At 43.2% G+C, this 27,332-nt stretch overlaps 1 protein-coding gene across 1 annotated transcript in view; it reads left to right on the plus strand.

The window, feature by feature from the left end:
* The first annotated feature begins 83 nt into the window (after nucleotides 1-83).
* The window catches only part of kdm4b (lysine (K)-specific demethylase 4B), a 40,269-nt gene continuing 13,020 nt past the window's right edge, over nucleotides 84-27,332 (plus strand). The window contains exons 1-9 of the mRNA XM_029000759.1: nucleotides 84-220; nucleotides 9,414-9,568; nucleotides 9,669-9,844; nucleotides 10,349-10,463; nucleotides 10,757-10,950; nucleotides 15,667-15,716; nucleotides 17,917-18,020; nucleotides 20,248-20,385; nucleotides 25,102-25,298. Coding sequence (XP_028856592.1) covers nucleotides 9,428-9,568; nucleotides 9,669-9,844; nucleotides 10,349-10,463; nucleotides 10,757-10,950; nucleotides 15,667-15,716; nucleotides 17,917-18,020; nucleotides 20,248-20,385; nucleotides 25,102-25,298 — 1,115 coding nt within the window. The 5' untranslated portion in view covers nucleotides 84-220; nucleotides 9,414-9,427. The remainder of the gene's footprint in view (nucleotides 221-9,413; nucleotides 9,569-9,668; nucleotides 9,845-10,348; nucleotides 10,464-10,756; nucleotides 10,951-15,666; nucleotides 15,717-17,916; nucleotides 18,021-20,247; nucleotides 20,386-25,101; nucleotides 25,299-27,332) is intronic.

Here is a 27,332-nt window from a genome sequence, read left to right on the forward strand (position 1 = left end):
AGTCATTCCCCGCAGCCAATCGGCGTCCCGGAACCCTTTCCACGAGCGCTCGCCGCATCCAATCACGAATGCGGCCACTCAAGGAGGCGTGAGGCCGAGCTTCCCCGTACACAGAGAGAACCGATCATCTGTATTTTTTTTTTTTGTATTTTTGCAAAGAAAAGGAAAATCTTGATATTGACAGAAAACAGACGCGAAGCGGCCCGTCCCGGAGCAGGAGGTAAAGCGGCCGTGTCGTGGTCATTTCGCTGCGGCGCGGCGGCGGTGCAGTGGAGAAGGGGGTTATTTGCGAGCCGGATCAGCCATTTCACGTCGCCTGGCGTTGTGTTGACTTTTTGTAGGGAGAAGCGGCGGGGTAGGAAGCGGCGGGAGGGGGCTGTTCTCGGGGGCGAGCTCGGCCGTTTCGCGTCAACAATTGCGCTTCGGCTCGAGGCCCGTCGCGCACTTCCACGCAGACGAATTTGCTTGCCATTTAAAGCATGCCGATTTCCTGCTTTTTTTGGCCTTCCCTCCTCCTCTTGTCCGTGCACGGTGCACAGTGAAATGTGCGCTTTTTTCCGCCCGCGGCACCGCGAACACGAGCCTTTCTTGCAGCCGAGTCGTTTGGGGCCAAACCGGCCTTTCGTGCGCCGTGTTTTTCGGGAAGAACGGGCTCGCACGTCTCCGTGCCTTCGCACCCCGCATGCAGGCGTGCGTTGCGGGCGCGTCACGCACAAAAGCGGCGGAGCTGCCGCGGGAGCCGCGCGGCTGGCTAGCTTCCCATCGGGGGGGTGGGTGGGCGAGCAAGTTAGCTGGACCGCTAGCTAGCCTGGCAGGCGACCCGACGATTTTACGATTCAAAAGTCGAGTTTCTTCCTAGTTTAAAATACGATAGTTAAACAGCTTGAGGATAAACTGTTCATACGTGGCCGAGGTACATTTCAAGCCAACGCGGGCTGCGCGTAGCCCAGATACAGCGGTGGACGCGCCGAGTTAGCCGCCTGCTATTCGGTCGCCGTTGGACAATTTGCCGGCCAGTTTAACCGAGCGGCTGGCCAACGTTTGATGAATTGAGCAAAGTGTGCGTGTGCATTTTCATTAAACTAATGATGTTTTTTTCCTGGCTTTCTGCTTTCTACCTTTACCATACTGTGACTATCAGTTTTAACTGCATCTTTATTTGGCATAAAACACGCCAATATGATAAATAACCATTGTCTCTTTTGTGCAACGCATATATTTTTGTCATGTATATTTGCTCTTTTGTGTCGCTCGGTTTCCATTTGAACAGAGTTCTACAATAGAGCAGTGGGTGATCAGGTCAAACCACCAACTGTATTGTTGTGTGTGAATTATCTACTTAGGTCTGGTGATTAGTATAGCCTGAAATCAGCAAAGTGGCTTTATGAACACTTTGATAAAAAAAAATCTGACATTTTAGAATGCATTGGAAATGCATTGCTGTCACAATGAGGGTGGAAAACACCCTGTTCAGTCATCTACAGTGGTTGCAGAAAATCAAGTGACAAAGACATTAGTTTAATACATCTATAATTGATAATGGGGGAACTAGTGAAGCAGTTTGGCTATTTTCAACTGTAAATGCAGACTGGCAGTTTCTGTGTAAAGTGAAGTGATTGTCATTTTGATGATTGTCAATGTTGACAGCACACGGTGCACGTCAACAATTGCACACAACGAAATGTGTCCTATGCTTTTAACCCATCACCCTCACGCAGCCATGAGAGCCACCCGGGGAGCAGAGTGTGGGGACTGTGCTTTTGCTCAGTGACAGATCAGGATTTGAACTGGCAACCTTCTGATTACGGGCCACTTCCTTAACCGCTAGGCCACCACTGCCCCAAAATGTGTCCCCTGCTTTTAACCCGTCACCCTTGATCACTCACCCTTGGTGAGCAGTTTGCAGCCATGACAGGCCCCTTGGGAGCAGTGTGTGGGATGGTGCTTTGCTCGGAGTGACCTTGGCGCAGATCATGATTCGAACCGGCAACCTTCTGATTACAGGGCCGCTTCCTTAACTGCTAGGCCACTGCTGCCCCAGAATGTGTCCCTTGCTTTTAACCTATCACCCTTGGTGAGCAGTGGGCAGCCATGACAGGTGCCCGGGGAGCAGTGTGTGGGGACAGTGCTTTGCTCGGTGTGACCTTGGCGCAGATCATGATTTGAACCGGCAACCTTCTGATTATGGAGCCGCTTCCATAACAGCTAGGCCACCAGTGGCACAGTGCAAAAAAAAAAACACACACACAACAATGTCATAAGCTAAATTAGTGGGAAGATGGTTATACTCAAATAAGTCAATTAATTGCTGCACCCTTGCAATAAATTTTTTCATCATACCAGAGCAGTCCATCCAGTAGAATAAGAAATGCACTCACAAAGTCTTGAATGCTCTACAGGGTGGGCCATATATGGATACACCTTAATAAAATGGGAATGATTGGGAATGAACACATTTTATGAGTGGTCAGAAACTTGTAAATAACTCATGAAAGAATAAAGTTATGTTAAAACCAAGCACCATTGTTTTTCTTGTGAAATTACCAATAAATTTTAAGTCACATGACCCTCTTCCTATTGAAAAAACAAAAGTTGGATCCAATGGCCGACTTCAAAATGGCCACTATGGTCACCACCCATCTTTAAAAGTTTGCCCCCTCACATATACTAATGTGCCACAAACAGGACGTTAATATCACCAACCATTCCCATTTTATTAAGGTGTATAAATCCATATAAATGGCCCACCCTGTAGATTGGAAATCACTGATTTCTCTTTGTCAGTCAAACCTTTTGCTGTTTAGTGATTATGAAAAGAGCATTTACATATACACAATGCATTTTCAGTATGATGAGCATGCTAGGGTATGAATGGAACTGCACTAAACACTGGGCACATGGTGTGTAGTGTCCACAATGCAACCTTTTGGGGCTGAGCAAAGCAAGAATGAGTAACAGAGCTTTCTCAATAGAGACATGCAACTTGACTGGTGCCATGTTGCCAACCATTATAAACTTGCCACCTTGGAAATTGTATCCTGTGTTTTTTTTTTTTTGGTGATTTTCATGGAGGTTCATTCTCTATAGCTGTCAGTCAAATATGACACTTATTACTTTACTGTTATGGAAGACTGGGTGGAAATTAAAGTTTGTTACATGTACAGCATTTATCAGACGCCCTTATCCAGAGCAACTTACAATCAGTAATTACAGGGACAGTCCCCCTGGAGACACTCAGGGTTAAGTGACTTGCTCAGGGACATGACGGTAAACGGTATTTGAACCTGGGTCTTCTTGTTCATAGGCGAGTGTGTTATCCACTAGGCTACTACCACTGTGCTGATCATAGGTTCAAGCCCCACTTGCTTACACTTAACCCTGAGGCCCTGTCCGTAACAACAGGAAAAATTGGATAGAAATTGTCCCTGCTTCCGCACGGAAAAGGGCAACAGGGCACAGTTGTGGGAGGGGTTAAACAGCGCTTGGGCTGTTCGCTGTTTCTCCGTGTGGATGACACCATTTCAGAAAATGCTCCCGTGTGGATGCAGACAGGGGTGGTCCTAGTGTGTTTGTTGCTAATTATAAGTCTATATCATAATGTCTTTGTGTCAAGCTGTCATTTTTAGTCTAGTCAAGTTTCAGTCAACTAAAAATCATGCTTAGTCATATTTTAGTCAGAATTAGCCATTGATATTTTAGTCAGGAATATTTTAGTCTAGTTTTAGCCAATGAGCACCGACTACTTTTATCCCAGTCAGTATAGTACAAGTACCTTGTAGAACAGACAAAAACATTCATTTCTGCATTATTAAAGGTACTATATATTATTATATTACTGTTACATTATACACTCAATAATACATTACATCCATTCCAGACATGGAATATGCTCTGATTTGTTCCATGTTTTATGACCTCTTGTTCTGTTTTCTTCTCCACTTCATTGTAAAAAAAGATCCTAAGATCTCTGTCATTTTCTCCCAGCCATCTCCTCATCCATTAGAATTTTTCCTGAAATCTAATTAATTTTGTATTGCGGATGTGACGTCATATGTTGGACCGGATGAGGAAAGAAAATATAATTACATGATTAAACAGAAAGGAAATAATGTCTTGTTTCGTTTTTGTCAACAAAAATGAAGACATTTTAGTATAAATTTGTCAAATTTGTCAATAATATTAGTGCTGCACGATTAATCAAATCACAATCGTAATCGCGATGTCAGTCTGTGCGATTACATGAACGCAAAAAGCTGCGATTTAAATGATTAGTACATGGATTGGATTGACAACATATCCGATCCATTCTCTCATTCTCTCAAAGTTTGCGAGCTGACTGAAGTCTCACTTCAGTCGGATGTGACGTGTTTGGTCACATGACTTTCGATTCGGTTCAATGGAGACCTCAGATTCGTGACTGGGTAGACGTCGCATGACGAGCTGCATCGTACGTCAACGTCGCTGCCATATTGCGATAGGCTATGCTGTGGAGTGAAGCATATACATGTCTATGGAGAGAAGTGCATAAAAATGCCTCACTCTTGTGCTGCTTGGGGCTGTACAAACCGCTGTACGCTCCAAACCAGGCATTACGTGGCTAAACGTAGGCATTAACTATTTAGACTGTTCTTAGCTGTTTAGTTAACTTTTCTCAAACTTTGAAGGTTTCCTAAAGAAATTCACCTCAGTTAACAAATCTTAACCTTAGCTAAGCTAGCAAAGCTATGCATCCCTGTGTTCAAGTCAGCCTCCAAACAACGTTTTGTTTAAATGTAAGAACTATAATACGGGATTTTATAATGGCCAAATATAATCAAAACAGTTGTTTAGCCTTACCAGGGTTTGTTGTTCGACAGTAATGTAAAGAGTTTTTTGTGATTATTTAATTTTGTAGAATATTGTATTTTGAAAGCACTGGGCATTTCAAGTTGTTATAAGTAGTTTGTATGTTTCACTTTGAAATTAAACATTTCACTATTAGTAATTTGTATGCGACTTCTCATTGATATACAAGCAAGTGTCCTTTATCATATCGCAATCACATATCGCAATATTTATCTCAATAATTGCAATATGTCTTTTTCCCCAAATCGTGCAGCCCTAAATAATATTATATTATATATTTTGTTATAGTTATCATTACCTGACCAGCATTTACATCTCGTCTCGTCTTAATCACATCAAAAAGGTTAGTTGATGAAGATACATCATCATAAATTTTGTTGACTAAAACAACTCGAGATGTCGCCCCCACCATGATTCTGCCCTGAGCAACTGCTCATGTCATCCATATGACTGGTGGGTTGGTAGTAGCCTAGTGGGTAACACACTCGCCTATGAACCAGGTTTTAAAGTACCAGGTTCAAATTCCACGTATGTTAATGGTAGTAGCCTAGTGGGTAACAGGGTATCATGTAAATGTTTCCACCTGATGTATCTACAGCTGTAACTACAAGTAACTATTTTAATAGATAAAGGGAATATGTTCTGCAATAATGATTTTTAAATATCAAAGCGAGGTAGACTGGAAAGTTTGCATTAAATTAAATTAGAATCCATTAGCAGAATCCATTCCTCTCATAGTGCTTTAATTGTGACCGAGTGGCACCTAATTTTACTTTCTGTAGATTTTGGTCACTGAGAATACTATACATTGATGTTCCACCAGTTTCCTGCATTTAAATAAAGCTGTTCATGGATAAATATGTGTGAGAGTGTGCAATGCCGATATCACCTATTATTAGGGATGTAACACATAACCATGGTTGGTGCATCAAAACACATCTAGATGGGTCAATTAAGTATTAGGTTTAATGTAACTGCTCTGCTGTTGGTCTGCTCTGTATCAACAGGGTTAGGGGTGAATATGCAATATGCAAAGTAGTGGTTATTTTGTGAACCATGAGTATCTCCAGCTTGATTTTGCATTTTGCAAATTGCATATTCACTTGATTTTGACTTGCATTCATTTAAACGAGAAAGGAAGCAGGGTAAGTGCAAAGCCAGCAGTAAAAGAGCGAGTTGTAATAAAAAAAAAAAAAAATTAATGTGGTCAAAGAAATTGGAAAAACTATTTTGATTACATAAATAATTTCAATTTTTTTTTTCTTTTATCATTTTATTTTTGCTTAATATTATTTTTTTCTAGACAAAGAGCATCCCAATGGGCTTATTTGGTTTACTATACAAATCAGGTTTCATTGCAGGCAGGTTTTTATTTAACTACTCAAGGGTCGACGTTATGATATCAGTTTGAAAACTAACCAAATAATGGTTATCGGTGTAATGGAGCATCATGGCATAGAATAAACAAAAGTGAATACAAAAGTTATTTCACCTCGGACTACAGGTTTTGCAAATTTTTCCAGATTGGGATGTCTGGGCTGCTGAAGCGCTGGAATATGAAAGCACGGCACACAATACCCCATGATGTGGTTGAGACATACCATATGTGATTTTGGGCTATATAAGAATTAAATGATGATGTTGTTGTTGATGTGGTTAACTGCTTAAAGCTAGCAGTGAAATGACTGATAACGGAGCAAAGGACTGCAGTCAAGATAATCATATCACACATTTAAATTAGGAAATAATAGTAAATTAAATGTGCTTTTCTGGTCATGGACACAGGCCTGGCTTCCCTACATGGTTTGACATATTGGACCTACGGCTCACACAAAAAACTGAGATAAAAGTCGGAAAATTGCATAAAAATCATGTTTATGAGATGTTGAAGCACACACACACACACACACACACACACACACACACACACACACACACACACACACATATATATATATATATATATATATATGTATGGTTATGGTTATATATATATATCTTTTGATTGTCACATGTGATACACAGCAGCACAGCACACGATGCACACAGTGAATTTTGCCCTCTGCATTTAACCCATCACCCTGAGTGAGCAGTGGGCAGCCATGACAGGCGCCCGGGGAGCAGTGTGTGGGGACGGTGCTTTGCTCAGTGGCACTTTGGCGGATCGGGATTCGAACCGACAACCTTCTGATTACAGGGCCGCTTCCTTAACCGCTAGGCCACCACTGCCCATCTATATTTAACCATTTATGTATATATTTCAGCCCTAATTGACTGTTTGGGATTTGCACCCGCAACCTTTTGGCTTCCTTACTGGCTAGACCACCTTGCCACAATGTGTAATTAGGGTGGTAGTAGCCTAGTGGGTAACACACTCACCTAAGTGAGTGTGTCAAATCCCACTTACTACCATTGTGTCCCTAAGCAAGACACTTGCTCCAGGGGGGGACTGTCCCTGTAACTACTGATTGTAAGTTGCTCTGGAAAATGTAAATGTAATTAATCAAGTAGATGGATGTTCAATTGTATGACACTTCATTTGGCAGTTTATGAAACTTACTTAATTCTCTGGACACACTTACATTCAAAAAGAAAATTTGCCCTATGGGGTCTACATGGCTCTGATGAGATTTCAAGTCGCTTGAGTTTTGTAACATTGAAATTGCTGTACACTGTAGAGTTTTCTCCAGTGTTTATCCTAGTGATGCATTTTACTCTAGTCATGCACTTAAAAAAACTGCCTGGGTGCCGCACATATAATCTCGCTACTAGGGCTGCACAATTAAGCTAATTGCATTTGTGATGTCAGATTGTATGATTACACGAATGCAAAATGATGGCTGCCATGGTTCAGGCTCAGACTTTTTTCATTTTTGTCATTTTGTCGTGCTCATGCGGTAAATGATCGGTCAGCAAACATGAACTTGTCTATAGTACCTATGCTTTTTGTATGATTCACTGCTTGTAAATTTGTTTCGGTGATTGGTAAAGTGTTTTGCATGATGTAATTGAATTTTATTCATTTTTAAAATTAAATTAATTAATAAAAAGTTAATTTGTTTTGCAAATCTCTGCCTCTGTCAGGTGATTCGTTTTAATTATCGGGAGAGAGATGTGAAAATGGATGCTGATGAGGTGAAACTTAGGCTAAACCCTCTTACCCTCATAGTGTGGCACTTGCATAGTGCACGCATAGTGCTGGGTATTTATTATTGCAGGGGGGTTATTACTTTTTACAGCATTATATCCAAATGCCACACGTCAGTTCTTCATTTTCGCTATTCAAAGCCACACCCACCTCGTACCACAACGCTCCTCTCTTAAGGCACCCCTCACATTTTACAAGTCGTGTGTGTGATGTCACACCGACATCAGGTGGTAACGAGTAACACAACAAATTTGTATCAGCATCTAACCCTAATTGTCAAACCTAAAATGTCCCATTTATATCCAGCGGTTCTTATATACTACTATATCTAGTACATCTTTCTTAAAGTGTAAAGTGTCTAACATTATCCTATTGTTATGGAAAAGTGGATATATTGAACTGGGTACTTGAGCAGTGGCGCTGCTTGCACATATGTGTCTCTGAATGAATGGTGATTAAGCATATGTGCATTTTGAACATGCAGGAGTCTTCTAGAATGTTTAAAGTGAGCTTTATTGTCATTTCAGCTACATACAGGTTAGACAGTACACCGTTTCTCCAGAACCAGGTGTTGCGTGTAACATTTGAACAAAGTTACGCACAGACATAAAGTGGCTGACATCGATGAACCGAGCTACGTAAAGTGCAAACATGGGACATAGGCAGTGCAAGAATAACATTGAGGCAAGCAAAACATGTGGACAACAAGAAGATGGACACCCTTAAGTAGTGAAATAATTAATGAAGGTGCCAAGTGCAAATACCGCTGTGCAATAATAGATAATATTTTCTAAAAAAGGTAGTGTGTGTTTGTCAGTCCAAGAGTAAAGTCCCTGAGTGTCCAATTGTTGATGACCTGTGGGATGAAGCTATTGCACAGTCTGGCAGGGAAGACTTGGAGGGTCTTGCAGTCCGATGCGGTGCAGTTTCCAAATGCAGCTGGTCAGAGTGCTCTCAATAGTCCCTCTGTAGAAGGTGGTTTTCTCAGCCTTCATAGCAATTAGAGATGCTCTCAACACCAGCTTGGCTAAGAAACTGATGTTGAGAGCCCAGGAGAGGTTCTCCTTTAGGTGAACGCCGAAGAACTTTTTGTGCTTGACTCTCTCCACACAAGATCCGGCGATATTCAGTGGAGAGTGGTCCCTCCGTTCTCTTTTGAAGTCAACAGTCACCTCTTTCAATTTGTCCACATTCAGAAACAGATTGTTGACCTTACACCAGTTTATCAGTTGTTTTACCTCTTCTCTGTATGCTGACTCGTTGTATTTGCTGATGAGACCCCCGCACGGTTGTGTCATTGGCGAACTTGATGATGTGGTTTGAAATTATATTTTAAATTCTTCAAATATATTCATCATTATGGTACTTGCACTGTGTTTTTGGGAACACCTTAGTGATTTCTTTTATTCTTCTTTTAAAGCACTACCTGCCACCATGTCTGTGGAAAACCCCACGGCCCCAAATGCGGGGTGTAAAATTATGACATTTCGGCCCACCATGGAAGAGTTCCAGGACTTTGGGAAATACGTGGCTTACATTGAAACTCAAGGAGCTCACCGTGCGGGTCTTGCAAAGGTAAGGAGACACCTGTAAGACAGTTACCAGAGTGAGTGGTGGTCATAACCCGATTTTATGTAAAGAATGTACCTTCTCACTGTATGCATCTGTCATAAAGGTGATCCCTCCCAAGGAGTGGAAGCCGCGGCGCTCGTATGACACCATTGAAGAGATGGTGATCCCGGCCCCAATCATGCAGGTGGTTACTGGCCAGTCAGGCCTCTTCACACAATACAATATCCAGAAGAAGTCCATGACTGTTGGGGAATACCGCAAGCTTGCCAACAGTAAAAGGTAGGTTTCGAGTGCAATGGACAGTATCTTTTGTTGTAGCACTCAACTTGGTCAACTTGAATTCGGAAAAAAAATTTGGGCTATACTTTCAATGTGGCTCACATGAGAAAAAAAAAATCTTAAACCACAACTATTGAAATTAATTGTATGACAACTTGACTAAATCAGACTGAATTGTAAATGAACCTTTCTCTAAAGAAACAGCTACGTTCATGCCATATGTTTTGTTTATTCATTACTGAATCCACTGTCATTATAAATTTGTACATAGACTGGAAACAAGTAATTAAAGTTTGCTAATGCATTTGTATGATAGGATTGTAATGCAAACTTATCATTAATGACTGACACGTCTGTTGTAATTGTGTAATATGTGTATGCTTTAACATGGCAATGACAGGCATTCCTCCAAAGGATGGCCAATTCTTCTCTTGCTGCATCTGTGACATCCTCATTGCATCATTCGGTAGAATTCAGTGCTATTTCACTTTTTGTCTTCAAAAGGTACTGCACACCACAGCACAAAGACTTTGATGACTTGGAGAGGAAGTACTGGAAAAACCTTACATTTGTGTCACCCATATATGGTGCAGACATCAGTGGCTCGCTCTATGACCCGGTTAGTGCCATTAAAATAATTTTAGAATGTGTGTAATGTTTTCAAGACATGTATTTTGAAACAACCTAGTTAAGATATGAGATATTGAGGCCTGTATATCACTCCAGATTACTAGATCGGGGATTTTGTAATCATCATTATTAAGAACTACTGGAAAAATGGCATTTTCTAGATGAAAAACTAGAAAAACATGATTTAAAGACTTCTGGCAAATGCTGGACTTTGTCTCCCCCTAGTGTTTTTATGTAAATGCTGCACACTGGTTTACTACAACGTGTGTTCTGTGTGTTCAGGGTATTGAAGAGTGGAACATTGGACATTTGAACACCCTGCTGGACATGGTGGAACAGGAATGCGGGATTGTGATAGAGGGTGTTAACACGCCATACCTGTACTTTGGCATGTGGAAGACCACGTTTGCATGGCACACTGAGGACATGGATCTCTACAGCATCAACTACCTGCACTTCGGCGAGCCCAAGTCTTGGTGGGTGTTCCCATCTCACTTTCTTGTTAATCTTCTTCCCTCCCGCCCAGCTTCACATGTCCTGCTGCGCTTGTCCAGTTCATTGGCGTTATGCCGTTTATAATTTAGAAAATTGTGCGTAATCTTTCTCTTTGTGTTCATTTATTCAGGTTCTCACAGTTCCACTTGGGGGCACTCTAGTCACATCAGTTCTTTTATGGTTTTAGTATACGAGTTATGTGTTAGATGGCTGAATCTTACTTTGTGTCATTGTCATGAATGTTTGGTTCTTGTGCTTTTTCAATTGTTGCTTAATTTAGTTTCACCTTTGTGGTTTGCATCTTTTTAGCATTGTAACTATTGGTGTATTGGTGAATATCTAGCCAGGTCGGTTTGCTTCCAGGTCAGCAGCAGTCATATATGAGTGTATTTTTACAAATCGGTTTTTATGGCACCACAGAAGGAAACATTGAGGTTATGGTATTATGACCTAGGAGGGGTTCTGGTTGTGTGTGTTTTTGTGTGTCTGGTGTCTCTCTCTGTTTGGTGCATGTCTCTGGTATCTTTCTCTGTGATTTGAGTGATTTAAGATGCTAGCCCACCAGGTCCATGATTGATTTTTCCTCTTTTTTTTTTAAAACCACTCAGGACCAGAGATTTAGTAACTGTAGTACAGTTCCCCTTGTCCTCTTTTCCCTTACAATTGCTGACAGTGATCTGTGGAAAACCCTGGACTCACTCTGTGGTGGCAGCGTGGTGTTTGGAATGGTGTCTATGTTCCTGCATTATATCTCTCTGTGGTTCATCTTGATTTATGAGTAAAAGTGCCATTGGATAGTGTTAAGTTGGTTCACGCATCAGTGTGTGTGTGGGACTAATTTATCATACACACCCACCACTCCTTTCAGTTTCTTCACTCTGATGCTTCTGCACTGAGGCTGTTGCGCACTATTTCCCAAGGGCTGATCTTAACTTTCCCCTCTCCAACACCAAAGCACCCGTCCCCGATCCCGGGTTACCAGTCCTTCCCTATTTCTAGTTAAAAATACATTTACTCACATGGCTGCGCCCCCTCCTCAGCTCTTAGCTTGTAACCACCCCCCTCGCCCCTCACTTAAATTGAATCATTTCACTTTTTCCTCCCCATAATTACAGCATGCTTAACTGTGTGTGCTTGCAGTTTGCCTAACCCCTGTGCAGCCTCTGTGAAATTAACTTCATTCGCCTCAAACAACGCGCCCATCAAAGCCGTATCCCTCCCCAGATCTCGCCGCTCCTCCGCGGATCTGCTGTCAGCCTCTCAGAGGAGCTGAAAGCTGAGCGCTTGCATCCACTGCTCAGAGACTAATAGAGATCATTTCTGCTCAGCGACTGTCCTCTTGTACTTGTCATTGCGTGTCTGATCTGTGTGCTCTCTATTCAACAATTTCTAAATGAGGACGAAGAGCAGGAAAGTTCTGCAGACTGTTACAGGCAAGCAACCCTTTAATTAAGTAATATGTTAAGTAATTAAAGTAATGAATTATAGTAGGGACCTTACGGTGACACCATGGTTAGCAAAGTGGCTTTGAATCTCAGATCCGGCCGAGTTGGCATGCTGTCCCTGTGTTGGTGCGGGTTTCCTTCGGGTCATCCAGTTTCCTCCCCCATCCAAAGGCATGTAGACTAGATGGATTGGCAACTTTAAATTCTCTGTAGCGGTAAGTGTGTGAGCACCCCGGCAGCCACTTAGGGATGATCTGTCATAGAAAGTGAGTGAGTGAATTATTATATTATGTGTTGTACAATCCAGTGGGTTAATGGAAACCATCTTCTTTACTGAAGTACAGACGAACAAAGCAAAACACCCAAGTGATGTGAGCTAAACCTGCCATCGGTTACAACTCTCTTGATAGTTTAGGGGGAAAAAATGCTAAAACATTACACAGCAGGTCCTGAAATGAAAATAGCTACTAATAATTACATTAGGCCTCACTGCAGGGTCAGGATATGGTATAAGTATCATATAAAGATTAATAAATAACATAATTCAGTTGGATAATATTGAACACGTCCCTACTCCTAGTAATATTGTACACATCGGTGGGGGGGGGACACATACACATAGAGTTCACCCATCTTGCCCCAGATTAGATTAGATCTCAGTACTTTCAGTTTGTCTTATTTCCCCGTGCTACGGTCTGGAATAGAACAGTCTGGAGACATAAAAAAAAATGTTTGGGATGCCCTGGACCTCCCTCGCTGGGGAGGCCTGTCAGGAATTGAAATTTGTGTTTGCATCTAACAGGGGGAGGGATGGAGACATCAAATTAGTATTGATCTGTGATGGCATATCATGCGCAAAATTGCATTTGCTGCCACTTACGGCCTGTGAGTTGTTAGCAGGCGGCGATGTCTGTGGGCATGCTTCAGTCTCAGGGCGGCCTGCTCCCTCCCCCCGGTCACGACGCCGCTTCTTCGCGTTGGCCGACGAATGCGGTCCTACCGCATGGAGGACTAGCATTAGCTAAAAGATGGCTGGAGTGGACACCGTTCTGTGCATTTCGAATCCGGCTGCTTCATTGTTGTATGGGATGTTCTAGACCATGTCCATTTTCTCTCTTAATTGGAATGTTTCGTTTATGTTGTTCATTTGGAGTCCTTTCTTTTGCTTTTCACTTTCAGACCAAATGGGTGTCGGTGCGATAAAATACTGGGTCGTATGATTTTATATGGGCTGGTTATTTGCAGCTATGAATAATTGTCACATTGTTGCTGGAACCGTGTGTATTGCGCCAAATTCCTTCGGTGGGTTTCTGTTTCTTCAGCTTTGCTTGGTGTATCAGTGATTTTCGAATGCGGAAATTTCATTCCGTCTGTTTCTCTTGCGGCCTTTCTGGTGTGATGTACGTTGAGATGCATTGATTCCTTGTCCCCCAAACCTTGCACAGACATCAGCAAAAGAGTTAGATGCAAGCAGATCAGTAATTCTACTAGCAAGTGGTGAACAAGGTCCAGAGTCCCACTCGCCGTAGAGAATGAATGGGGTGTTCTGCTTGTTGTGCTGCATGTTGCAGGATCACACGTAATGCACATGACGTGAAACAGTAAGCATATTTACACACTTGGTAATATAATGCACAGGTTATCGGGGGAATGAATGATGTATACCGTACTGGAGCTTCCTTTTATTAATTAATGACACTTGATTTAAAATGGACGTCTTTGGCCTTGGTGGTGTTTGACCGCTCAGTCAGCATACAGGCAGCAGAAGATTTGTCTGTGGGCCGGTATGGGCAGAGATGTTATACCGCAGAGTGGTATCTGGGATGAGGGCCATGGAGGCTGTGTTGGGCGTGTCTGTCCCTTTGGATTCTTAGCTGCTTTCGGAGTGTTAGAAGGTTCTCTGTCTGTACAACCGGCATGTGATGGCTGATTTCCAAACTGTGCCAATGAAAATGTCACTTTTGTCCTTTAAGTTTATTTATTTATTTATTATTAATTTACCAGGAGGCTTAAGATGGTAGTGCTGCCATGGCAACAAGGGGCCTGAAAATGGTTTAATGGAGTACGAAAGGGTGATTTGGCTAATTAGACATATGGACCAAGGAGTAGCCTGTAGTCATAAGCACCTCCTGAGGAGCTGCTGTCCTCTACTCATGACTGTCACAACTGTTAGTGGCACCTCCTTCACGATTCCTCTGCATGGGTGTCATAAACAAGGCTAGACTACTGAGTTTCTTTTGTCCTTTTTTTTTGCACGCTCATGTGGACATTTGACCTGTCCTTCCTGCTTTCTTTCTTTGTTATGGCTCACGGTTACCCTGTGGCTCGTTTCCCTGTTTACTGGTTCTAACAAATAAATCGTATTGACTTACCTGTCTCATTAGCAAGGACAAGACGAACAGCAAAAAAAAAAATAAAAGACAATTGATGAATACCCCTTCCCCCCAAAAATGATTTGGAAGATTTATTTGTTCACTTAATTGTCCTTACCTGTGAAAAGTAATCTAGATCCATCATCCTTCTGAGGTAATGATGAGGTCTTATGGGAGCTGCAGGTTGAGAAGACGTTGGTCACGTTCAGGTTGCATTTTCCCATCAGATCACCAGATGGCACTGTGACACAAGCGTGCCCGTTGGGCCCGGCCGCCTTTGTTTTAATTCCCTGCACGTAAAATGGCTTTAGCCAGCGGGAGGGTGAAATGCAGGTTTTACATTTGCATCACAAGGTCTCGGTGGGTTAAGCTTTCTCTAAACCAGAGGAAATAATTGTAGTAATAAAGATGATTGTAATAACAAGACATATTAAAAATCTTGGGCTCTGTGTGGCATATTCCAGATTTGCCCGGTGTTAAATCATCTTATTTCAGGATGCACGTGGCTTTGGGATAACTGCGGCCGTGAAAGTGTGTGTGTGTGTGTGTGTGGGTGAGCGTTTTTGATTGCTTTTATGCAGCAAAAGGACTCTTGGGCCGTAGTGTGCATCACAAACCGGCTTTGTCTCCAGGGTGATGGTATGCTTTTGTTTCGGGAAGAGCTGAGTAATTGTGTGCGTAAAGTAGAGGTGAAGCCTTACAGTGTTAGTAAGCGAAGGGATTTCACCATGAGTGTGTTTGTGAGAGCGTGTGTGCGTTTTGAGAGAGAAGGAGATGAAGACACTCATTTTTGTGAGGAATTCATTTGAAGATGATCAGATGGAGCACTCTTTTGCACTCTTATTTCTTCTGCTAACTGATCTCCACCTCCCTTCCCCAGGTACGCCGTCCCACCAGAGCACGGGAAGAGGCTGGAGCGTCTAGCCCAAGGTAACTTTCTTTCTCCTTCACCTCCCCCTTTGTATGATTGACAGTCCGATGGGCTGTTGCCTGGGTATTTAGTCATCTCCCGCTGACAGGAAGTGCTGGCTGTCTGTTGGCTCGCCGTCTTCCTGAATGCGTGTGTGTGTGTGTGTGTGTGTGTGTGTGTAATTGAAGGCTTTCTGTGCCCTCTGCACTGGCTGTTGTAAAAACCCCAAACGTAACCGAAAAACAAGATTGTTAATTGAGCGCGGTTGATGGGGAAAACAACAACCCCTCACCGAGGGTAATAAAGCATGGAAAATGGCTCGGCTTTTTTCCCCCCTCGTGCAGGGTGAGCGAGAGAAATCTGAAATAAATGATGGTGAAGTGATAATTCCCTCGCCAAATATTTAAGGGTGCGAGAATGCTAGAGTGATGTAGAGGATGGGAGTGATCATGAATATTCACGCAAGTGCTGGGTCTCTATCACTCTCTTTCTCTCACTCTCGTTTTATTCAGTTTCTCTATAAATTGTTCCCTCGCTCACTCCAACCTCACTCTCTCGCTTCGTCTTTTCCTCCGTGTGTCTCTCTCTCTCTCTCCTGTGGAAAACGAACGAGTGTCGTGGGCGCGGCGCAGAACTTCCATCGATTGCTGCTAAAATATCCCCCTCACCGCTGCCAGAAGAAAATTGCTTACAAAAGCAGCCAGAGCCGAGCAGGCTGCAGATGCACGAGGGCGCCGCCCTTTTCCTTTTCCCCCTTCCTCGTTCACTCTCCTCCCTTTCTCCTTTCCACGCTCGGTTGATCAATGAAGATTATGTTGTGTTGTGTGTCACCTCGAGCCACACAGGAACTGACAAAGGTAGAGAAAGGCGACGAAAGCGAAGCAAAAAAAAAGCAGCCACCAGAAGCAGAAGACAAAATAACGATGAAAATTAGGCACTTGTCCGAGTGTTGGGGGGCGGACAGAACTGCCCTTCCCTTCACCTCCAAGAATCTTTTCAAAGCAGCCCATTTCGTATTGTACTCTGTTGAAGCTGGAGCCATTTCTTTTCTTTTCTGATGGTATTTTTGATGGCGGAGCCCCTCCTTGCCTCTGCTCTGTTGCTGTAGCTACCATTATCTCACTTTTTACTCCTCTTTTAGTGGAAGCCCCCTTTTTCCCCCCCACCTAATTTTGCTCCAGGGAAGCAGCACAGTGCCAGCCGCGTTTTAATGGAAATTAACTCTTCGTTTCTGACCTGCGAAGCCCCCCGCGGGAAGGATTGAGAGAGGCCTGTGGTGGTTGTGAGACTGGGGAAGTTGAAACATCTTCCCTGTTAAATATCTGAAAGCATTGAATTGAGCAGCGCCACTGGACAATGTGTCAGGGGGAAAGTATGTATGAAAACGAGGTCCCATCTTGCTTTGTCAGGCCGTATTGACAAACAGGGGATGATGTGCATTGATTGTTGAAGCTCCTCTTTGGTGCGAGAGATCAAGGAAGAAGAATGTTGCAGAATAATTATTAAAGCTTCACAATAACAATTTTTGTACTTGGCTGTGGACCGTTTGTCATGCATGTTGATACATGAAAGTCAAAGTGAAGAGATTGTCATCGCAAAACACAGCACAAAGAACCGCGTCCTCCACTCTTAACCATCACCGCGCCCGGAGAGCAGTGTGTGGGGACGGTGCTTTGCTCAGTGGCACCTTAGTGGTTTGGGAATTGAACCGGCAACCTTCCCACCAGGCCAAAACTGTTGATATTATGAGATAGAGCAGTGGTAGTAGCCTAGTGGGTAACACACTCGCCTATGAACCAGCAGACCCAGGTTCAAATCCCACTTACTACCATTGTGTCCCTGAGCAAGACACTTAACCCTAAGTTGCTCCAGGGGGGGACTGTCCCTGTCACTACTGATTGTAAGTCTGATAAATGCCGTAAATGTAAATGTAAATTTGATTGCATTCAGAAGCAAGGTGTATTAATTTGAATTAATGTGGGTAGAGGGTTAATCATAATCCGATGTGTTCTAGACTGACCCCTGACTCCTGACTGACTCCTCTGCTGGAGGTCATGCGCTGTTGTATAAGACTTTTTTTTGAACCCCTCCTAAACTCTCTCAGAATGTTTCGAACTTTTTCAGCACTCACTGTTGACTCGTGAGGCTCATAAAGGAACTTTTTGTCCTGAAGCTATGGATTTAGGCCAACTGAACGTTCTTCCATCATTTCTCCTGCAGGTTTTTTCCCAGGCAGCTCCCAGGGCTGTGACGCATTCCTCCGCCACAAGATGACGCTAATCTCTCCATCCATTTTGAAGAAGTACGGCATCCCCTTTGACCGGGTAGGTGAACAATGAGAGTACTGGAGTGGACCGATTGGATGGACTTGATTGGATGGTCGTATGCATTCCACTTATTTTGCAGCCAAACAGGATACTTCATTCAATGTGACCAGATTCCACATCTCTTCATCCCCCATCTGACCATTAAAGTCCCTTCATTGTGCAGCAATTTACTGTGAAGCTAGAAGTCAGTTTGTCAGAATTGTTGTCTGTATTGCATGCTCCATGCCTTTTCACGAAAATGAATCCTTAAACTTGTTTTTAAAAGATGAAAGAAAGAGATGTGAGCGCCACCAGTGTACTCTAAAGAAGTTTACTCCAGACCACAGGGCATCTTTGAAACTGCTGCATAGTTCCAAACAGCATAGTTCCAGCAGTTGTCTATAAGTTGAAGGCTGTGTGGATGAGTTAACACTGTCTTGTATTTTTTTTCCTTTTGAAGTTTTCTCCTGGCTAAAGATTTAAGTGCACGTGTTAGTCCTTTAAAAAACAGTTTACCTCGTGCCATTCTCTCTTTGTGAGTGTGCGGTTGATTGGCTTGCCGACCTAGGAGGTCGGGGCCTTTTTTTTTTGCCTCCCTGCAACTAGTAACGCAGAACGCATTGCTAGACCATCACCAGCTTGTGAAGTGTGTTAATGAATCAGTGTTTGCTTAAAAAATAATAATACACACACATGCACTTTTTTTTTTATTATAAAAGTATGAGAGAGAGAGAGAGAGAGAGAAAGAGAGAGTTTGTGTTGGTTGTGCTTTAGAAACTTGTTAAAGGCACTGGGTGCAGGACCTGCATAGTGATGGTGTGCCTCATCCATGCGTCTGCTCGCTCTCCGCATTTTCCATAGAGGAAGACTGCAGCAACTGATCCTGTTTTTTTTTTTTTCTGCTTCTTTTCTGCATTTTGCGCACAATGTCTCTCAATCCCGCGATCATATGCTATCGGCACGTAACCAGGCCAAACCCCATCACTGTCAATCTGATTATAATTATCCTCCAGGCTGGGTGAGTTCATGTCATTCCTGGTTTCCGGTCTAGGAAATTAATCTCCCTTCTTTTCCTGCAGATAATTTCTGCTGAAAGAATCTCAGCACTGTTGTGGTGGAAGAGGAGTGAAGATTAAAAATGAATCTGTCTTAAGGGAGCGCGGGCCAGACAAAGTTCTTCGGCAGCGCTCCCTCTAACAATCCTTCAGAATTCGAAACTTTCTCTTTTTTTACGCCGTCTGTGCTTTTACTTTTCTTTTTCTTTGTAACTATTCTCTGTCAGTCTCTCCCCCTCCTGTTGTGCGTCACTGTCACTTGGGCTGTGTTACCCGATGCGCCCCCCAGTGCGCCTCTGTTGCACCCGGGCCTAAAAATAAAACCTAATTCTTTCTTTGGGAGCCGGAGGATACATAATGCAGCTCCGTTTTTACCATACGCAGAAATGATGAGGTCCCTCCATTCCTTCTGATGAGTCCCAAAGCTCTTAGTTGAAAGGGTGACCAGGCGGCTGTTCACTCATGACAGAAATGGCCGACGCCTCATCTGCTGGAAAGACACTTCCAGAGAGAGGAAGGCAGGTGACCGCAGACGACAGTGAGAGAGGAAGAAGAGGATGTCATGATGTCATGAGTTTTCTTTTTGATCACGTGAAGGTGATCACTTCAACAGGGCGGGGTCAATGTGGATGACGTCTTGCAAACCATCCAAGTTAGCGGCGTCAGCTTTGGGGTCCATGGCACAACATTGAAGCGCTCTAACGTGGAATAAAATGAAAAAAATATTCATTTATGAGGTGGGAGGGGGGCTGACTGCATTTCTGACTCCACGCTCGCTGGTTTCTGTCTAATTGCTCTTGTGCTTCCTGAAATGGCTTTCCACGCCCGTGGCCATTAGGCAACCGTGGCAAACCAGCGACTGAGAGATTGAGGAGGAGACGGAAATGGGAAAGAATCTCCCATTACAAAACTTTCCTCCCTCCGCTTCCTAATGATATTAGATATTAAGGTCTAGACGCCACTCTTGAATGAGCAGACGGGTGTGGAAGGGTCTGTTTTGCTATCTTCATCCACAGCAAAGAGTTCTTGAAGTGTCGTTTACAGCTCAATTTTGCTAATATTAAGTCTGTCATCAAAATCTAATGGTGCAGTTCTGATGGGCTTTTCGTAAATGTCAATGTTAAGTTGTTTTTAAAGAAATAAATACTCGAAATACGTCTTGACGTTTTTTTTTTTCCTTTTTCCTGTAGATCACCCAGGAAGCTGGAGAGTTCATGATCACCTTCCCTTATGGCTACCATGCCGGGTTCAACCACGGCTTCAACTGCGCAGAGTCTACTAATTTTGCCACTCTGCGCTGGATTGATTATGGCAAAATGGCCTCACAGGTGAGCAACTGGCAAAGTACTGATGTACCAGATACTTGTACCTGTGGGCCCTACGCTACTATGCAGACAGTTTATGTTCAAATGGGGGACATTGTAGGCAGCCTTTGAACCAAAATGAAGCTTCATAAGACACTTTTCACTTTTAAGTCTTTCATTCCTGTTTTTATGAAGGACAAATATTCAATAGCAATATAGATTATTTTGCTACAGTCAACTAATGTTGACCTACAGCAGTTTGGAAGTATGTTTGCTTTTTGAGGGTGAAGAAATAGAAATAACAACAATAGGAAGTTATGAGTTGCTGATGTTTTTTGTAGTTTGTGTTGTAATCATGTTACACAGCCAAAAAAAGCATGTCACACTAGGCAGACCATCTCAGTGATAACAGAAATGGTGTGTTTACGGCTCATGGGGGGTCTGACCTCTGCAGCCCCTCGATAATCCACGGAACTTTTTCATCAGGCCGCGTACGTTAGGCTGCAGGTCTGCTGCTGATGTGGCTGAAATCGTTTGAGCTCCCACGGAGGGTGCTGCTGGCTAGAAATGTGCCCCCCAGACGACTCAGACGATATCTCTGAATGGCTCTCACCACTTGTGAGGGTGTGTGGGCGGATGCGTGGCTGTTGAGTGTTTCTCTCTGCCGCGCGAGTGTGAAATTACCAGGCTGGGGTAAGGAAGGACCTGTACTTCAGTGTCATCTCTCCACTCTGCTCCATTTCCTTCCTCCCATTCTGTCATTCGTTTTCCTTCTGCTCGGCTGCTACCTCTTTCCGACTCCCTGAAGGCCTGTCCCCCGGCCCCCAACACTTTAATAGTGCATATTATGTGCATCGAGTAAACTGCAGGCCCCATGTAAGATATTGCTCACAAACACACACACACACACACACACACACAAGCGCTATTCATGCTTGACTGTGTGTTGGATTTCTGAGCTGCCTGTTTCCTGCAGCGGTGTAGGAGTGTGTGAGGAAGTGTGCAGCGCTTGGTTTTTAAATATTGAAACATCTATTGCCCTCCCAGAGGCCTTGCCTCTGGTGCTTTGGTAACTGCGCCCCCATGTGGCACAGTTTCTTGTCAGGGTACCCAGTTTAGGTAGAGAGGGTGGGTCTGGGGTTAGGTCTGCAATAACAACCTCAGTTCACGAGTGAAGTTGAAGCTGAGCTTCATTGTCATTTCAGTGAACCGAAACAAGGTTTCTCCGGAACATTTAAACGGTTAAACAAAGCTACATGAATTGCACAGTGCAACACAGACAAACTGGGCTACATAAAGTGCAAACAGGGGACACAGTGCCTGAACCAAGAACAGATACATACATGTATACTTACTTTATTGATCCTGAGGGAATTATAGAAGCTAGAAGGGTAGAAATGGGAGACTTGCACCTGCTGCACATTCTTTTTGCAATGCAAATTTATCTTTGTTTTCTTAAGACAAAGCTATCGTGCAGAAAATGTGTTACGTGGTTGGTTGCACAGCTGATTTAAGCGTTTAGAGGATTCCACAAAGCAAAACAAAGAAAGCTATTACTTACAAACAGGAGGGATCCTTGGCTACTAGGGTCTCCATAGGCCATGAAGGGACACTTTCAGATTTAATAGGTCTGTGTAGCTGTGCCTTTTTATTGTATTTAAACATTTTTTGCAGAGTAAGAAGTGCTTTTGGGCATGTTCAGGAATCTTGGAATTGGAGGCATAGTTTTTATAAATTAGTCATAATGTCTTTTAATGTATTATAATTCAGCATAATGTATTATATGTATTATAATTAAGCATTTGTTTTACCAGGCAATGTGACGCCTGAGACTGGAGGGTTTCTCTCTTTTAAGCTGTTGTAAATTGATATCACCCACCCCCAGTTTATGGATCAATTAGGGAGATGTACAGGCATTTTTAACAAAAGTGTGAAGAGAAGTTCAGACTGTGCTTTTTTTTGTCATATATACTATAGTTTGGGCTTTTTGGGTTTGTGATCGTGCTTGGAAACTGACGACGTTTCTGTTGGGTTGGTCATTGTGTCTGAATGCTGATGTGCAGTAAAAGTGAAGGTGGTGGTGTGGAAGCGTGTTTGCATGAACACAGTGTTAAGTTCAGCACGGCTTTGGTCTTCGCCCATTAGTGGAGTGTACTTCATTCAAAAGGTGTACATATCTAAGTGAGATGTGGCGCAGGCTATGTATTCTGTAAAATATTCAGTGGCATTGGGTCAGTTTTCACGTGGTCATTAGCCAGTGGACTGCGCTGCAATGTTTCAACCAGTCAGTCACGTGTGAGGTGCATCTCCCTGCCTGAGTGTTCTGAGCTGAGCAAAAAATGTTCTGCAGAGTGCAATCAAAACCAGGAACATCATCAAATTCAGCAGAACATTTGAATCTTGTTCCACTAATTTTCACTGTAATCTTCTTTCTGCATTTGTAAATGTGCATAATAAATGTCAATTTTTTTCATTTCTTAAATTAGGGTTTAGCAGTATGACCCGAAATCAAAATCCTGAACGTTTTGCCTTATAATTAAGACAATTAAGTCATGTTTTTTTTAGGCCCTCATAATTTACTGATAAGCTTTCTACTCTAAAACTATCCAAATTGGGATGTGCACTATCCCATCAAAATCCAGCTTTTAACACACTGATAAACAGTGTATACAGTAAATATGGTTATTTACCGAATGGAAAGATCTTATGAAAAATATAACATTTTAGTTTTAAGATAAAAAGCAAGTTACAGGGTGTCCGGAAGGTAATGAGTGTGTCTCGTCTGTGTAAATATGTTCAGTACATAAGCACTTAGTAGTAGTGTTCTTTGCTGAAAGTCCAAACAAGCATGGAAAGTTCCCCAAGCACCAAAACCAGACTGAAGATGTTTATTACATCTTTATTCTGGATTATTATTCTGAATGTGCTTTTTCCTCCTTTTGTTAAGTGAAAATTTCACCCCAGCTGCCCACCTTGATGTAATCTTCATCTGCCCGGTCAGTGCATTAGTTGATGACGACGTTTCATTACACCTACCCTACACGTCGCAAGCATTACCACGTTTCTCAACTGGACGGACAGAACAAGCACAGAACTGTATTATTATTAAACTCTTTAATAGTATACGTTGCACATCTCTCCGTCTCATTCAGACTCATTGCGTCCCCCAGTTATGAAACGGGGGTGGGGACACAGCGCGAGTCGTCATTAGAGTTTTGCAGGTGTTTTCAGCTCCGCGTTTTTAATGGCGGAACTCATTAGAGCAATCTTTCCTAATTGGGGCTGGGGGGCACTCCCCTGCTGTTCCCCCCCTCATATTAGTACTATGCACACGCATATTCACCATTTACTCCCATTCGCACACTCTTGCACGCATAAGCTAAATTCCCACACATAGTCTAGCGTCAGCGCTGTACATAAGCACCGTGTTTGTAATGGAGGCCTTTTATGGACGCGTTACCACAATGGCGGAGCCCGGCGTGAGGCCGCGCTGTTATGTAGAGAGAGGGGCGGCGGTGTGCCAGGCAGGGTACTTACGAGCTCTGCGGCGGTTTAAACCAAATTCACCCGGGACTGTTTTAATGGGGCTTCCTCCAGCCACCTAGATCAGGTGTGTGTGTGTGTGTGTGTGTGTGTTACTTGTCAGGCCCTTAGAGTGTTGCCTTGAGATATAGTGTTGATATTGCTTGCCGAGGTTAGTGCCTGTTGTTGTGGTTATTACCCTTCAAACCCTGCAGCCTGCTGTAGCCATCGCCTCTGTAACCGCCTATCCGCCCCCCATCCCTGGCCCACCCCTGCTTGTCTGTGGCAGGCTGCTGAAGAACGTTCTTAGTAATTGAACATAAGGCTCTCAGCGCAGTGCAGGAAATAAAGCCGAAATGTAATACACCAACTGGGGGACAAAGAAAATTAGTTTTGTTTTCATCGCTCTCTCACTCCCTCCCCCCATTTTCCTTTTCTTTCTCCTCCCTCTATTTCCTGTGTGTTCGAGGTCTCTCCATTGTTATCTGCGCCCTGGACAGGACCGTTGATGAACGGCATGTATACATATCACGTATCTTCATCATCGTCATCACCATCAGCTTGTAATAGAAAAGAGGGCCTTTTTTTTTAAAATGGGAAAGCTGGCTGCTTCAGCGTTTTCCCTGAACAATAAATGTAACATCTTTACAGCGTCCCCATGTTGTATTTTCATTTTCTTTCCATCTGTGGTGTGGAATTGGCCTGGCCAGGATGGGAAAGTGCTCGTTCGCCTCCTTTTGATGTTGAAGCGCAGTGGGAACAGATGTGCTGCTTGAGTCATTCCAGGACGGCGAGTCCTGGCCACCGATAGCACTTATTTTATTTGACTTTGTTTCATCTTATTTCATCCCCCTCGTTTTATTCCCGCTCTCCATTTCCCATCGCGAATACCCCACAGGCCCTGCTAAATGAAGCCAGAAGGATTTATAGCTCTTGTGTTTAAGTGCCTCTTCATGACTGAAATCTTTTGACTGTAAGAATTGTTCTTTTGGAGGCGGTCCAGTCTCATTTGCAGGAGGGTTGTTTTCCTCCCTTTGCAGTTATTTAATCTGATTGTGTTCTTTTTGCTGTTGTGGGCTTTGCTGTTCATATGGTGTACTGATTAGGATGCTTGCAGATGTAAGGAGAGAAGTTTTGCAAGTTCTTCTAATCTCTTTTATACCAAGAGATTGTTTGGTTTTACAGACAGGCCAAAAGAGAAATTGTCTCTTTCCACAGTGCACCTGTCGAAAGGACATGGTGAAGATCTCCATGGATGTGTTCGTGCGCTGCCTGCAGCCGGAGCGCTATGACCAGTGGAAGCAGGGGAAGGACGCGACTGTGCTGGACCACCTGAAGCCCACAGTCCTCAGCAGCCCCGAGCTGGAGCATTGGAGAAAGAACAGAGTGACTTTCAAAGAGAAACTGCTGCGCAGGTCAGTGTCGCGACTAGCCTGGATACGACTGAGAATTTTAATAACTCTGGACTAACCAATCATCATAGTAAAACACTCATCAGTCATCAGTACTCACACTTGAGCAGTAATTGGTACATTCGACATTTATCATTTGATAAATCGACATCTTTTGAGTTAGCAAAGGCCATAAACAGTCTACAATTAAGCATTGGTTGGCCTTCGACCTCTACAAAGTTTCCTGCAGGTATGCATGTGAGTGCATGATCTCATTGGAAGGGCATAAAAAGTTCAGAGGTTTGCAGCGCAGGCTTCAAAGATCCACAAACATACAATGTGGTTCAAAATATACCATAGTCTCTGTTGGCTTTGTCTTTGTGAACTCCTCTCACACATGTACAGTGAGCAATGAACGTCAGTAAAGACTAGACTTGATGTGCTTGGCTGCTGCAGCACTTGCAAGCAAAAACGGGCAAGTTGCATCAGTCCTGGTTTTGCATCAAACTGACATTTCAGAAAAGGGGATGTATAAGGTACCGCTCACGTGAAGGTTTAACCTGGTTTACCCTTATATTACATTGCTTTCATATACCGTCTCCTTCTATGTCTAGGAATATGTGTGCTGCTGTATCAAGAGAACACTGTAGAACATTTGGAGTTTTAACTGAAATATTCCTTCCCATATCTGTATAAGTATAATTTTTTTTTCTTTTGTCAGAATGCAGACCGAATAAGAACTATCACAATTGACTGCTTGGGGGGGTTAAGACACAGGCAGCAATGATCATGTTTTGTAACTGCTCTGAATTTACAATAAAGTAGCAAACTAATGTTTGCAACCATAGTAACCAGCTGAAAGAGCAGCAGGTTCAGGCCCGGAATAGCACATTTCAGCGTTAACAAGCAAAAGCAGTAAGGGGAAAATCCATGTTATCTACATTTATAGCACACCTCATCCTAGTTTTAAGTCTTAAGTTTAATGCACACCTTCAGTTCCACCTACGAAAAAGTAATACTGTACTACATTTGATGAGATTTGGGTTGTGTTGTCTGCACTACTACAAAACTTCAGCAAATTTCTTTAATGCATGTGTGCATGTTCTTATTGGATATTTTATAAGTCTGATCCTTCACACAGTTATAAGGTGAACTGAATGTGAACTTGCAATGAGCTCACCCAACACACAGTTAAAAGATGTGAGGGGTGGCCACAGGGCAACTCTGCAGAGGTTGAAGGCCATTGAGGCCTAGGAATTGTGGGAAAGCAGAGATAAGGAAATCTGGGCCTAGCATTGTTTAATAAGTGGGGAATAATGAGATGTCTTTGTGAAATGCCCACCTGCACAGTAGATTATAAAACATGGCCTACTTAACCGGATATTCGCAGCCAGAAACTGATTCATGATGACAACTGGGCGATTACACACACACTTAAACTAAGCTTTTTCTATGGGCACGATGGAACACAGATACATCAAATATTTGTTGGTTATATATATAATGAGCACTATGTACATGTGAAGTGAAGTGATTGTCACTTGTTATACACAGCAGCACAGCACACGGTGCACACAGTGAAATTTGTCCTCTGCATTTAACCCATCACCCTTAGTAAGCAGTGGGCAGCCATGACAGGCGCCCGGGGTGCAGTGTGTCTGGACAGTGCTTTGCTCAGGGCCACCTCAGTGGCACCTTGGCGGATCGGGATTCGAACCGGCAACCTTCTGATTACGGGGCCGCTTCCATAAGCACTAGGCCACCACTGCCCCATATGCATGTGGTGTCCTAGCGTTATTAGAAGGTTGCCGGTTCGAATCTCGAACCACCTAGGTGCCACCAAGGTGCCACTGAACAAAGTACCGTCCCCACACCTTTCATGGCTCACTATGGTGTTGGGTTAAATGCAGAGGACACATTTGCACAATTTTCTGTGCTTGTTGTCCATTAGAATGACAATTGCTTCACTTTAAAAAGTTGTATTTTTGAGCACTATTATTTGTACTCTATATGTATTGAAATGTATTATGAATTGATAATTGTTGTACACCTCAGCAC

This window comes from Denticeps clupeoides, chromosome 13 (genome assembly GCF_900700375.1).
Source record: "Denticeps clupeoides chromosome 13, fDenClu1.1, whole genome shotgun sequence".
NCBI classification, from domain to species: Eukaryota; Metazoa; Chordata; class Actinopteri; order Clupeiformes; family Denticipitidae; genus Denticeps; species Denticeps clupeoides.